The sequence below is a fragment of the Nipponia nippon genome, unplaced genomic scaffold (assembly GCF_047370975.1).
Source record: "Nipponia nippon isolate SJK-2023a ecotype South Korea unplaced genomic scaffold, ASM4737097v1 scaffold_1, whole genome shotgun sequence".
In the NCBI taxonomy this organism is placed as follows: Eukaryota; Metazoa; Chordata; class Aves; order Pelecaniformes; family Threskiornithidae; genus Nipponia; species Nipponia nippon.
In genome coordinates, this window is record NW_028262290.1 from 99,300,940 (window position 1) to 99,315,939 (window position 15,000).

General features: G+C 44.0%; 1 protein-coding gene across 4 annotated transcripts; it reads right to left on the minus strand.

Moving 5' to 3' along the window:
* Positions 1-295: 295 nt before the first annotated feature.
* NHLRC1 (NHL repeat containing E3 ubiquitin protein ligase 1) lies at positions 296-14,980 on the minus strand. Of its 4 annotated transcripts, XR_015706295.1 has the most exons (4): positions 13,236-14,980; positions 4,607-4,699; positions 3,994-4,132; positions 296-1,462 (listed from the first exon to the last, which is right to left on the minus strand). XR_015706295.1 is itself a non-coding variant. In XM_087764546.1 (1 exon), exon 1 carries the CDS (start codon positions 14,961-14,963, stop codon positions 13,800-13,802), a length of 1,164 nt encoding a protein of 387 aa, XP_087620672.1. In that variant the 5' UTR covers positions 14,964-14,980; the 3' UTR covers positions 11,388-13,799. The 4 variants fall into 4 exon arrangements, 1 of the variants encoding a protein (XP_087620672.1); XR_015706296.1 differs by lacking the exon at positions 4,607-4,699; XR_015706297.1 differs by lacking the exons at positions 296-1,462; positions 3,994-4,132; positions 4,607-4,699 and adding an exon at positions 9,375-9,459.
* Between the last annotated feature and the right edge of the window lie 20 nt (positions 14,981-15,000).

The window sequence follows — 15,000 nt, forward strand, 5'->3', positions numbered from 1 at the left end:
GGAGCTGGCAGCAGTGAGAGCATGGGAAGCAAAGCAGTGTTTTTCTTTCAGTGTTGGAAGTGTCAAAAGAAAGACACAGAGTGCTTGATTTTACAGCACCCAAAGTCCAAAAGATTGCTTACAATGAAGATTTTTACTACCAAATTTAACCCAAGGCATGTATTTTATAAGACCGACTGAAATTAAAGTTTTCTTTGGGTTCCCAAATTTTTACTCAGCATTTTTTTTTAATTAAAATTAACAGAGAAAACAAAATTTTATTTTCAACCCAAACACATTGTATCATCATCCAGTCTGAGAGAAAGAGGTAAAATGAACAAATACTGTATAATGAAACCAACAGATATTTTTAAGGTTAATAATCTAATATATTACACATAGGTTAGGAAAAAGCATAGGAAGAAATCATAGCTCTAACAAAATAATTGGTAAATATTCCACTGATGTTGGTGAAAAAGAAGAATGGATAATAATTTATTGTTTTGGTTTTTTTTTTAAATAGTATTTAGCATATAGGACAGAGGCCTGGACATTCTAGAAGGGAGAAATATTTCATATTGAAGGGGTGGGATAAAATATGACTTTATATTTGTGACAGGACACAAATGAGTGTCTTGTTATGCACACAAACCTGTATTTTTCATTGAATAAAATGCATTTAGAGAGCACCTAGGGAAGCAAGTGCCTGCCCATAATTGTATGCTGGGAACCAAATTTCTGTCTCACGCACATCTTTGCGAGTAACCCCACCGGACAGGTACGTTGAATTTACAACAGAGTACATGAGAGCAGGATTTTACCCGGTGCCCTCGGCCAGGTTTTCAGGCTGCTTTTCCATTTCCTTTTTGCTCCAAATTCAAGCTGGACTTTAGTCAGGTTGCACGTTTGCCACCTCTGTCTTATCAGAGATCTGTTTTGACTGTCTCTAAAGCTGTGCTGGAGGCATGAAAATCGTCCTCTACGTCCAGCATATTTATGGCAACACTCTGGGCCCAGGAAGGGGGCTGTGGTGACAGATGCTCTTCTGACACTCGGAAAGAAAAGAAGTAATTTTAATTGCCAAAGTTAGGAATAAATGCAGAATATAGGCACCTAAACATCATCCTGCCTGAGAGACGCTGCGCAAAGCTACGTGAGGTGCCTGACAGCTATGTGTTTAGATTCCTCCGTAGTCTATTGCCTTTAACAGGCACTGCAGTTTAAGCCTACCTCAGCTCTGAACAGAGTTGGCTTACAGGCTCTTCCAGTGGTGAATAGACTGAATCTGTTCTTACAGGCTAATTTCCGTATGTTTTGAATGACCTGTTGGGCTTTACCTGGACGGGGTCATAACCTCTGCTGGGACCCTGCCTCTGCCTCAGCGCCCACCCTGGGTGCCCGAGAGGGATCAGAGGTGAACGATTACAGCGAGCGTCCCCGAGGCCGGCGCAGTCACGTCTCCATCAAGCTGAAATGTTCCTTGCTGCGAGGGGAAAAATATCAAATGCGATTTCACTGATCAGATCCGATGTTTTCTCCCGGCCTCTGATACAATATTGCAATAGTCCTTTAGAAACTTCAGCCCAATATTCAGCACAGTGGATGAAACTAACCCGACTGTGAGAGGAGCTGCTCGGTTTTAACTACATTTAACTACATGACCGTTCTGCAGAGGCTAATCCCTTCGCTCCACTCAGGGAAAAACAGGGGGCAGGGAGCTCTGTTCCCCATCTCCTCTCACTTAGCAGGAAAAAATAGGTTCAGATTACTGTGGGAACTTTAATGGTCATTGCTACCTACAGACAAAAAGTCATTATTAATAGAAATAAATGAGCTTAGAAGCAGACTAATGCAGCTATAGCCAGGAAACTGATGGGATGCAAACAAGGGGAAAAAAGTAGCAAGAATAATTCTTCATATTGCTCAGGTACATTTCCCTACACTCTGGAAGTCTGACTGAAGTTTTTAATGAATCCAAAGTGAACCTTTCTGTCATCTCAGGAGGGATTTGGTTTCCGGCAGGGAATTTGACGTCCCTGCAATCCTAACCTCAGATACGGGCAATAGTTCTGTCCTCCTCCGACCGCTAGTCGTGTGCTGTGCAGCTCACATTCTTTAGCTGTCAGGGAAAGAAATGATACACTGATGGGTTTTTTACATTTTTGTTGCTATTGATGTTAATTATCTGTATGCCATCCCTTTTTCACCTCAGGAAACACTCCACCCCTGAGTCAAATACCTTCCTAAATTTGTTTATACTGGGGAGAGCTGGGCTGTGGGTATTCAGCCTGGATTCACAACCAAGTGATATCATGACGAAAGCATACGTAGTTGGGGCTGTTACCACTCGAGTTATTTCCATCGGAGAAAGAGAAGGTACGGATGACATCATTGTCAAAAGGGTGGCTGACATTCCACCTGGAAAACTCAGTACAGCATTTAGGGAAGAGGAGTTCAAACTGGAACAGACCCACAAAAGGGTTACTGGGAGGACTGGGGAGTGGTGAATATTACCAAACAAGAGCAGACTAGAAAAGTTCAGTTTGTTTAGTCTAGCAAAATGAAGACCGAGAGGGGATATGGCTGTTTATGCTTCCTTTCAGGCCAGTTAAAAGCATGGTGCTACTCAAGTTCAAGGAAAACACTGTCACAAGAACAGATGGGTGTAAACTGTCTTTCGTGCAGCCCTTTTATTCTGGGCTGCATTAGGAGGAGAGCTTCCAGCAGGAGGAGGGAGGTGATCCTTCCCCTCTACTTAGCACTGGTGAGGCCACACCTGGAGTGCTGTGTCCAGTTCTGGGCTCCCCAGTAGAAGACATGGACTTACTGGATTGAGACCAGTGCAGGGCCACGAAGATGATTAAGGGACTGGAGCGTCTCTCCTATGAGGAAAGGCGGAGAGAGCTGGGGCTGTTCAGCCTGGAGAAGAGAAGGCTCGAGGGCAGGATCTTATCAATGTGTATAAATGCCTGAAGGGAGGGCGTAAAGAAGACGGATCCAGGCTCTTTTCAGAGGTGCCCAGTGATGGGACCAGAGGCAACGGGCACAAACTGAAACACAGGAGCTTCTCTCTGAACATCAGGCAACCCTTTTTCACTGTGCGAGTGACCAAGCACTGGCACAGGTTGCCCAGAGAGGGGGTAGAGCCTCCATCCTTGTAGATGCTCAAAAGCCGTCTGGACACGGTCCTGTGCAGCTGGGTGTAGGTGGCCCTGCCTGAGCAGGGGGCTTGGACCGGGTGACCTCCAGAGGTCCCTGCCAACCTCAACCCTTCTGTGATTCTGTCCTGGAACACACTCGGGCTGGAAATGAGTTGACTTCTACCCCCAGAGGAATGAATGGCCTCTTACACAGAAGACCAGAGGACTAAGCCTGGCTACTTTTAAGAGTGAGCTTGATTGTATTAGATGCCATGATAGCAGGGAACCTGTCCTGCTGACCCTACCAGACACATGCCACTGTACAGTCTTTAAACATCATGGTGATTATAATAGTTTATGGTAGCGGAAAGGGAAGGAAAAGGAAAGAGTTTTGTACTCTTAAAAAAGTAAGATCACAGGGTCCCACAGGAACTGACATCACCTACCTGTGGTTAATATAACTATTAAGTTATGAAAAGGGATTGATGTTAAATTAGAGATTTATAATTTTTTCCTTTTTTTCCCTTTTCTACTATCTATCAGTAGAAATCAGATGCTTCTCCTAAGAAATAACAGTCACAGCTGGTTTGTAACATTATTTACAATTTAAATCAGTCGGCAGGCCCCAGCAAACTGAAGGAAAGGACAACCCTCCCATTATTCCCCCCACCCAGAAAGCTCTCACCCCTCTTCATCTTTGTGATAAGGAATGTCTGGTATGCGAGCGTCACTTCAGCACATCCCTGCAGTTCTCTTGTGACTATGACTCCCAAATTGAGACTAAGGGCGCTTGTGAGCAGGGAGCCGGCTCACGAACGCTGTCTGGAGCATTGCTAATTATTATGTATTTGCTAAGTGCAGGTGTGTGTCTTACCACGGGTAGAAAAAGTGAGTCTGCAGTCTCTGAGTCTCTTCAGTTAGCGATCAGATACTACACGCAGTCTAACGTACAGCAATGCTCAGGCTCTGTTTTCAGAGGCGTGCTCTTTGCTCAGTAGGGATGAAGGGGGAAGCTGTAAATATAAACAGCCTGATTAGTGGCAGCAGCCTCTTGGGACAGAAGTGCAGCATTCCTATTAGCCCGTTTGCACGCAGTCACAGTCCCCTTGTTGGTTTACCTTCTGCTTTCAGAGAGAAGCTCAACTTTGCTGGCTACCCTGCATAAGACTTGGAAGCTGGGCTCTGCCCCTGGGAGGAGGAGGAGGGTGGGGAGGGAGGAGTGCATCCACCAAGCTTGCTTACTAAGTAAGCTGAGCTAGCAACCATGCTGGCCAAGCCAAAATTTCTCCTTACGCAATTACTTTTTAGTGATGCCGGCAAATACGCGCTCTAGCCAAACGTCTTTTTAAAGTGTGGAGAAGAAAAGAAGCTATTGCTTGAAATAGATTAGAAAGGAGAACAGTAAACATCAGGAGGTCAGCGTGTAAGGAAGCTGAGTGAGGCAAAGCCTTGAGAGAGGCGGTGGAATTGCATTTGTTAAAACATACGGAAGTCAGCTCAGCCCAGATCTTGGATCCGTTCTGCTGTCTACTGAAGTCAACAGGAAGATTCGCACTAAGTTCAACAGGTTTCATCAGTTCCTGTGTAAGGTGGAAACAAGTGCTGAAGGTGCTCATTAAGGTGCATAACAAGACTCGGAATCTTTTATTTAGAAAACAAAACACCCCATCACTCCCCCTCCCAGTTCTTCCCAGCCTGAAGAAAACATACCAAATACAATCATCTCATAATCAGTAACAACAACAACAAAATTATCAGCAACAGATCATGCTCTCATTGTTAGACTGAAGACTGTAAAATAGTGCAACCACCGGGCGTCCTTTGTTGTCATGTCACTTCAAATGTCATCTTCTTTGATTCATGGCAAAAAGGCTTGCTCTTTACAGGTGAAAAAATTAGAGGAACAGATGGCCTATGCAGGCTTCCAAGCTTGTAGTTTTTCTACACCAGCATTTGACAGGGAAACTCAGACCAGTTATAGGAGTCATCCACAAAATCCAGCACAGGAGGACCTCTGGATCACTGGGACCAGTCTGCTGTAATTGCAGTGAACCACAAAAAACCCCAGTGACTTGCCAGTTAGTGACTTCTGATTTAGTTTTTCCCACAGTCACTGTTACAAACGGAGCTGTATGGGGGGAGCTGGGGTTGAAGGGTTCCCAGAACTGTTAGTCCACACGCAGTTTAACTTGTACATTCCTTCACCCTTTTCTCTCCTGTAATAAAGCTTGCACGCCTATCTATCTCCCAAACCCATTCCCTGAATGACTGAAGTCCTTTCCCACCATTCCTATCGTGATCTGAGGTTTCCTCCCTTTAGGCTGACAGTAAAGATGAAAGGCTGTCTTAGAAAAGAAACAGGGCAAAACTAAAACATGGACAGAACCTCCGGGGGACTTAATCCATCTTCTGAAACGAAAGTGGAGTGAACACACATACACACCACACACTGTGACTAAACAATGGCTAATGAGAAGTATAGTTCTGGAAGACACTTCAAGGGACTAAACAACCCACTGGGAAGAATGGGTGAGGGCTCCGCAAAAGGCACAAATCAGAACAACATGGTTGAATTTCAGAAATCAAAGATTTAGGCTTATTGTCAAGAAAAAAGACTTGAGATTCAAGTTCAACACAAGCGAGAGGGTGAAAGTCCATCGCTCGATAAAATGTCTGAAAATAATTCAGTTGCATGGCTTTTATTTCTCCAGTGAAAGAGATACAAGAAAGAGAAGATTTTCTTCTGCCTTCAAGGTACACTTTTTCTAAGTGGATGGTTTTGGTTTTTATCTCAGTAACACTGACACAGTGGAAAGATGAGAAGAATAATATCAGCTGCATTTCAACGATAACACCATCCAAATACTGAACGGCTTTATGAACATCACAAAATAAATGATAAATAGACCCATAGCACTAATCCTGGGCCTGGGGCAACTTCAATTTCACTTTGCCATACTGGGGAAAAAAGGGTGCCCTTTTCACCTGGTCTTTAAAAGCCGGCATTCCTCCATCTGAAATGAAACAAAAAGTGGCTAACTACCCTGCAACCTTAGAAATCCTTTCACATAGTCTTCCTGGGACCTAGAACCTACAGCGAATCTCTACCACAATGAAAACATCGTAACTTTCCTAAACTGTTAGCTAAGAGCAATAACCTCCTCTTCAGGATCTGCAAGAGCAGTTCAGGTATAAGGTCTCCACTGATGCCAGTCCGGAGTGAGCCTTGCCCCAGATTGCTGGTTACTGAGCACGTCCCCAAAGGCAGGTGGTGTACCGATCCCCTCAGTCTGATGGACTCGTAGGAACCAGGCAAGGGTTCAGGATGTTGCAAAGAAATAAATAAGAAAAGCTAAACCATTACATTCAATATGTTTCACAAAAGATTTCTGATGTCGAAAGAAAGTCATAATTAGTTACAATACATTCTAAACATGGGCAGGGCTTTCAGCACGAAAAAAAAAAAAACAAAACAAGAGCATTCCCAGAAATTGTCATAATGACGTCTGCTGCAAAGACTTCTCCAGGGCAAACCTCTGCACCAGCCTGAATCTACCTGACTTCAAGCCCAGTCCTGCAGCCTTTATTTATGTGGACAATTCCATTTGCAGTACTCATGACTGCACAGATAACACTATTTATGACAGAGCAAGCCTCAACTCAAACAAGTCACTTTAAGGAATAATAAGAATAGAAAAAGACTAATATATACGTATTTGAAATACTTCTGGCTCCCTAATGTCATGCTGTAAGTTGTGTGGAAGTTGGTGCAGAACTTACTGAAGAGCCCTATTTCCTACCTAATTAAGGACAATGCCAAATAAGGGAGCCAGGCACATCCTTTTCATATGAAGATGATTATAAATTTTTAATACTTCATCTGTCTGACTCTTTTTGATAGATTTCTTATAAAGCATATCTTTAATGACATTATATTTCTTCTCACATTAGCTCCTTAGTCTGTGATAGTAAAAGACATAATTTTTCTTTGTTTCTTACTTTCAATATGGGTCAGTAGTTACGAAATACTGGTTAACACTGGTTAAATTCCATAGTCCATATTATTCAGGAAATCATGCTAGGTGAGCATTAATACTTTCATATGGGTTTCATCTTTTATCTATTTATATTTGGAACAAATAACAGTAAATGAGTTTCCTCCTGTGATTATGTAAGTGTGATAGTTCTTTCAAGATCATCTTCTTTGTATTAGAAGTTTTAAAAGCAAGCTTTTATAAAGGACATCTTTCTTCTTTTTTATTTTTTATGTCTTCACAGTTTTCTCAAAATAAATCCTTTCATTTTCCCAGCTATAATTTTATCTCTCTAATCCTATATCCTGCTTAAAATTGTCTACCCTTTATTCATTACAAAGCATATAACTATATTTAGAGTATTTACAATGGTTTACAGAATCTTCTGACTAGCAATATATTCCATGAAAGCAGAATTTGTTCTCACCTCAACTCACTGCCTATATAGTGCTCACCTGTGACCAAAGAACAAAAATTGCCTACATTAAGAGGGATCTTCAGAAAAATGCTAGATATGTATTTACTCAATTATAGGGAGCATACTTCCCTAAAATGCTTAGTTTGCTCCAGATCTTCATTTCTCACACATTTTTGCTACAAATACAGAGCTGAAAGTAATAGATAGCTCTCCTAAGGATTACCATCTGAAAAGTGCCTAATTGGGGCTGGGAAATCTGTTCAAATGTAGGTTAGTCCCCTGCCAGAGGTCAGTACAAATCAAGAGGCAACGACCCTTATCGTCTTGGCCATTTTCTAGGCTGAAATGCTTCACCTCTTAAGAATGCATTCCCTTTACTGGAACGATGGGTGTGCTGTGTGCTCTGACTTGGTGGAGTTCGCCCTCTGCTTAAGCCACAGACATCTTTCATTAATTTTTTCTCCTTTTCAGAGTCCATCTCTTCTCCTCCTTTCTAACCTCAACATGAAATAAGTAACTTGATCACTGCAATGCAGCTTCACAGCAGTACACCTCCTTACAGAGCATTTCAAAACACTGAAACCACGCGCCTTTGTGGAGCAGACTGTGGAAGCAATTATCTAGGAATACATGGTGGTTTAGAAAAGTATTAATTTTCGATGATTTGTAGGAAACACCAAAGGAATTAATAACAAGAAGGTCATCAGTAAAATGTCAAAACTTCTTCCAAAATCAGGAAGGCAACTCCCAGACAAGAGGATAATTAAAACAGACTCTCCCTGCTTTATTAAGGCACCAACCTTGTAATGGGAAGTCTGAGATCTAGTCTCAAGTCTGCCAAAGGCTTCCCTTGATTCTCAGCTCTCCTGTCTGCAGCTGCAGAGCCAGGGCATTTATATTGTGTTTGCCTCAAAGAGAGGTTGGAGCGGCAAGTTCAAAAATATCTGTAAATCTCTTGGAAAGCAGTGGTGAGAAAAAGGCATAAGTGCAATGCATCATCTGCTCACTGAGAACCTCGCCAGCTTTGAAGCTGTCCAGGAGAATCAGACAGGTTATACTAAGGAAGCACTCTAGGGAAAGCCTGGGTGTTTATCTAACAGTATCAAATATAAACATGTTATTATTAGCACATTTAATTGAGATAATGAAGTTGAAAATGTAATGTGGAACAGAGGCATGGTCAATGCCCGCTTTGATGGAGAAACGCATAGCTGGTAAGCATGCCTTCCCCCTGGATGGATGGATGACCCACAGCAGTACATAGCAAAGGGAAAAATGCTGGGCGGGTCTTTGGTTTGATGTATTTCAAGTTTAAAGATGTACATGTTTTGTACATTTGGAATTTTTATATACAGGTAATGATAATAATTCCCCAATTAGCACAAAGGGTTTGCTGAAGAGGAATCAAGCGGACAGTATGGGTTCTCAGCTCATCTCCAGTGAGGCTGAGCCAACCTTCTGCCCAGCGATGGTTGGGCATTGCATGGCGAGGCAGACCGATACCTTATTTCAGGTCTGCCTGGCCTGTTCCTCTTTACAGTCACTGACTGCATACGTGACATGACGAATTTTGAATTCTTTTGGCAATTTTGATCTCTGTACGTACCTATTTCAGACGGTAATCTCTGCTTTGTTTCCAGAGCCTCGTTCGTGCCTTCGTGCTGGCTCTGCAGCCTTCACATCAAGTTAAAACAAGTAGGCAAGGTCAGGAGAAAGCCCCCCTGTTGCTGGGGGCTATACACTCCACCTGGAAAATCCTCTGTTCAGATGGAAGCACTTTCGAACACAGCTGGCCAAACCAAGACAGCCTGCTGCATCGGATGAGCTGGCAACTCAAAGAGCAATTGCTGGGCCTGGACAGGGCTGATCAAGAAACTGCACAATAGACCTGACAAGAAGGTTACAAAAGGCAACCTCTTATGAGTCGTTTCCCACCAGACTTTTCTAGAATAGGACAGTGGATTCTATATAGAGGCTTCTGGTGTACTTATAGGGGAACTGAAGGTAACGAGGGGAGAAAATCCTGTTACGAGCAAATTGAAAACTGTCTACAGAGGGGCTAGGCCTCGGGCGCTTGCTGCGTTCTGAATGATCTGTCACTTCTCCCGAGACGCCTGAATGAATTGTGAGGTTTAGAACTCATTTTGCACAATCTGTGTATTTTTGCTTTAGTTATATCATACTCTTGTGGAGGCAAGCTGTTTCACGCAGGTGACTTGCAAACTATAAGGATGGGCCTCCGAGAAGAGTCAGAAAAAAAGACGCCAAACATCATTGAAGAGAAAGAAATGAAGGCAAATTCCTCCTGTGCAGGGTGCGACAGCACCATAACCCATGGTGCCAGCGGAGAAAGCTGCTTTTTTACCTCTGTCAACCCTTCCAGAAAGGAAAGCTCTCCTGTATTCAAGACCATCATTTTAATGGGCCCTGCTCTGTGAAATTCTCAGTGGTTTGGGGGCTGGACGTTACAGGAGGCCCCCTCTTCACCTGAAATCAGTCCATGTTAAAAACATGCTATGGTGGCGTTACATCCACGCTTTGTGAAACTATAAACATCAAACTCATGTGCACAGCAATGTGGCTGGAGGGAACGGAGAGATGGTCAAACGGACAATGGCCAAAATTAAGTAAAATTTACCTTTTTTTTCTGTATTTCCTCTTTTTATTCATCGATCTGAAGAACTGATTCTATTCCTTATCTAAAATTATGTTCTTCACAAGCAAACCAAAAAATCTGTATGTTACAGGACACAATTTCAATACACATTTCTGAAACTCCCCTGCCTCCTTTATTCCTAAACACTGTAAACATACCCTGCTATATTTATATGCAAGGATAGCAACCTGAGATCAGTGCTTAAAAATAAACCAAATAGGAATCGCAGTGTGTGTGTGCACAACAGACACGCCGATCTACAGCAGAGGCTGAAGAGGTGACATTAGGGGAATACTGTTCATTTTATGTGTTTGGTTTTAATCCAAATTGTTAAAGCTTGAGGTACAGAGGGTGGTACAGAGGGTTATGCAAAGTTTAGTTTAGGTTCTTTTTTTTTTTTTTTCTTAAATAAATGCAACAGTAACTTATCACTGAAGCAACTAGACACAGTCGTCAGGTTACATTCTAGATGAAATGGCCAGCGCTCTTTTCCAAGGGTAAGCACACATCTAGCTAACCCCATTTTAAGCATATCCAGTCAGACTCCCAAAGCACCACCTACCGAGTCATAGGTGCCCCGACCCTTTGCCATCCCTCTCAGAACGCAAGTTTTTGTTCTGTTGAAATCTGTGACTGAACTGCAACAGATTCGCAGATGGACAGGAGCAGTACGTGTCCCCTGGGCCTTTGAATGGCAGATGGCATTAAGGTACCATCCTGAAGGCAATGGATATCTACAGTAGCTATAGGGGAAATGTGCATATATGCATAACGGAAGAGGCAAGAGTAAGTAGAAACGTCAAAGGCTTTTTAGCTTGCTATCAGCATATTGGTGGATCTCTGTCTCCCATCATCTCTTGAATTCCCTTGTGTGACAAAAGAAAGATTTCAGGTTTACTGCTGCATTTTCCCTTACACACTGAAGAACTCAGAATTTTTAATTAGTGGTTTTATATAGTCCTTTATGACTTCTCAATTTAGACACCTGCATCAAATGAATTAAGACAGAAGGCAATGGTTTCTTTGATGCAGTGTTGCACAACGCTAAGCACCAAGCTTTCCAGCAAAAGGAAAACAGCTGCATCATTCACAGAAAAAGTCTGGATTTCCTTGCAGCAGGTAAAGCACAGACTGCAGGAGATGGCATACAGCAAACTAGGTAGAATAAAGGCACAAAGTTTATTTTGCTTACAAACCCAAACATCAAGTGGTTTCTAGTCATATATCAAAGGAGATAGGAGCAGAATGGGCAACAATGGGAGTTTTTGTGGATTTTAAAACAGTATGAGTCAAATACTTAAAAATCCGCATTTCAGCCACTGGAAAGTTGCCTGCATGGCAGTAGGTGCTAGGAAATTTGCCCACCCGTGAGCTCAGTAGCAAAAACAAGCTCCTGGTGCACACGAAGGTTTGAGGAGATGAAAGCTCACAGCCCACGGTTCAGAGGAAGGGTCCAGATCCCTCAAGTGCTATTGCGATAAACTATTAATTATGTCTGAATACAGCATGGTTGGTATTGCATGCATTTTGAAACACAGCAGTTCCCCAAAGGAAGTGTTAACTAATTGTTTTTATATCCCTCAAAGACAGACGTCTCCTTGGCACCTAGAAAGGAATATATAATCCTGGGGGCTGCTCCTCGGAGTAAACTTCCTTCCTGACCCCTCAAGAGGGCTCCTGCTCAGGGCTGTACACCTTCTACTGCAGAACAGCCAAGGAGCATTTCTGGTCCTACCAAAGGCATGTACTGTGTGGCCTGGCAGTAGAGAAGGCTGGAGAAGACCAGATGTGCAGGTCCATATATTTTTCAATAGCAAAAAATGACCCAACAACAACTGTAGCAGGATATCTCCAAACAAAAAAAGAAACCATGTACAGGACAACCGCAATAGAGAAATTCAATTGTAACAGAGAAGCCCATGATAAAAAGATATGAGGAGTTTTCACTAAATTATTCAATATAGGAGTAAGCAAATCACACTTTATTGGCAGGTCACTGTTCAATTAACCTTTACAAATAGCTGCATTTAATTATTTGTTTTGTTTATATAAATGCTAACATGAGACAGATTAATACACTGTCTGAATTAGAGGGCTAAAACCACTCCAGTTTAAAGTAAGTATATGGTAAGTCACTGATGCAGCAATACATGCAGTTATTAAATGCCCTAGAGTCAGACCAAAAGCCAGATTAAAAGTTTACCGATAGGAAGATCGCCTGTGAATTTCAAATTATGTTAGTTAACATTCATGATTTCAGTGACTAAATAAAAGAATGACCCCAAGAGTTTTATGCCATTTTAACCTACTTGTCTCTACCTGAGATAGCATTTACATTTATATCTAACTTCCTGTTAATGCTGAACTGCCTAAGTAATTATTTTAGTAGCAGGTAAATGCCTAAAAATGTAGCAGTGACTTCTAGTGGGCGTGTTAAATCCTTCTCAAAATAACTCAGATATACCTTAATTTCCACTGTGCAATAAGGCAACAGAACTCATGTCCACAGTGAAACTGTTTTCCAAGGGAATATAAACTGGAGTAAACCTGCTGTGTATTCACAATCAACAAAACCTCATTTGGAAGCTAGGAAAAAAAATGCGGCTTATGTCCCCCTTTCCCTATTACTTCTCACCAACATTTCAATTTTCAGTTGAATCTTGGAGTTTGGGGTGCAAAAGTACCATATTAATGACAAGAGAGAGGCAGGCAATATTGGAAAACTCCCAAGTGTAGCTGTGTTAGCAGCAAAGACAACTCAATTTTATATAGGCAAACACAAATACTTCAAGAGGCTTTTAGGGAAAGCTGCTCATGCTGTTAACCACACACCAAAGTATCTCTAGGTAAAGACACAGACTTGTGCATTATACAGGAAGACCAAGTGCTCCAGTATAACTCTAACAAAGGTGGGAATAAACCAGTACAGAGAAGAGCGATCCCAGAAGTGCGTTTCCCTGGTATGGAAAAAATAGGCTTTGAGCACCAATTCACTTCACGTAACTCACTGATCAGTGGTAGCTCCTCCATCACAATGATCTTAGCCGGATCTGAACTGAAGCTTCCATCTCTCCTACCATTTTGTCAAGCCAGTCTCCTTTCTCATTCAGAAATCCTGGAAACAGAAACCACTGTCACTTTCATGAGTGTAGCTATGCTTAACCAAGAATAATGAAAACTATGTGCTGGGAAACGTAAACAAATGATGCATCGCTTTCTCTCCCAGGTGCCGGTCTTTGATTACTCCATTCCAAATGTCGTTGTTATTACTTGTCAAAAAGTACCAAAAACGTTTGGTTGTCAAGGTATGGAATAGTTTTAAAATGCCAAATTATTGCTTTGGTTGATTTGTTGTTGACTACAGCCTGCAACGGCCAGGTCTTCTCCCGCGGACAGGCAAGAGATTTGATGTAAGTTTTGCAGGAAGCACAGCGTGTTGGTCAAAGAGGGCAATTTCACTTAGAGTAAAGCCCAGAACATGCCTCCTCTCTATACGCCTCCTAACAGCAGAACTTTGCTTGCTCTGTGGCCAAAAGCAGCTTGAACCTATAGCAGTAAGCATCTGAACCCGTTCAGGTGGAGCTATATATTTTTATTGAATGATCACCGCTGTCTAAAACGGCGAGGGAATTGTTTGGCATGTAAGTCAGTCCCACAGGGTAAGAAAGGCCATGGCTAATTAGAGGGTTAAAGATGGGAAACTCCTCAGGTTTCCCTAAGCATATTACGGCCTGGCTACAGACATCCGTTACTATAATGTGGCCCTCTTTGTCAAAGGCCACAGCCGTAGTATATATTTTGGCGGGGAAAACGAGGTTCAGACCGAAGCTATCCATCTGGCCGACGAGATCCATCTCTGCACTGAATATCTTCACTCGGGTGCTGCCGTTGTTCGGTCCTTGAGCTTTCAGGTGCTCCACTACCACGACAGCACCTGAGGTCTGGGAGACCGCAACCCCTCTTGGGCTGATGAGCCGAGACCAGATCATCTGACACTTCTTTAATTTCCCCTTCTTGAAGTCGGCCGTCAGGCGGTAGAGAGCGCCTGCCTCCGAGTCCGTCAGGATTATTTCACTCTCGGGGGTGGCATCCAAGCCCCAGGGCAAGCAGAAACCTTCCCGGACAGCCAGGACCCCCCTTCCCTCAAAATCAAAGGCCTTCACGGAGCGGTCCCCGCCGTCGGTGACCACCACATGCCCGTCCGACGTGACCGTCACATCAAGCGGGTACTTGATATCGTTGCCCGCGTCCCCCCGCTCCCCAAACCGCTGCAGGCAGGATCCGCTCGGCCCAAAGACGTGGATCCTCTTCTTGCCGTCGTGTGCCACAGCCAGGCGCCCCGACCTCCGGCAGGCCGCCACCCCGGTGGGGTTGACCAGCGACCCCCAGCCCCCCAGGGACAGCCGGAGCCCGAGGCCCGCGGGGGCCGGCCCGGCCGCCCCTCCGCCGCCGCTCCTCCCCAGGGCCGAGAGGACGCTGCCGCCGGCGGGGCCCAGGACCTCCAGCAGCTGCAGCAGCGGCAGGCAGTCGCTGGTCTCGGCGGAGCCGCAGGCCCGCCGGCAGAAGGGACACTCCAGCCGCCGGCGTTCGGGGCCTCCTAGGACCCCCACGCAGCCCTGGCAGAGGACGTGCCCGCAGGGCAGGTTCCGCGGCCGCCGCTGCCCTCCGGGGCCGTACCGCTCGAAGCACACCCGGCACTCCAGCAGGCTCAGCTCCGCCTCGTCCTCCGCCGCCATCCCCGCCGCGGTGAGGCGGGATGAGGGTTGAGGCGAC

Bases quoted from the DNA above. Each gene is read 5' to 3' on its own strand.
- NHLRC1 (XM_087764546.1), bottom strand. From the start codon at position 14,963: ATGGCGGCGGAGGACGAGGCGGAGCTGAGCCTGCTGGAGTGCCGGGTG.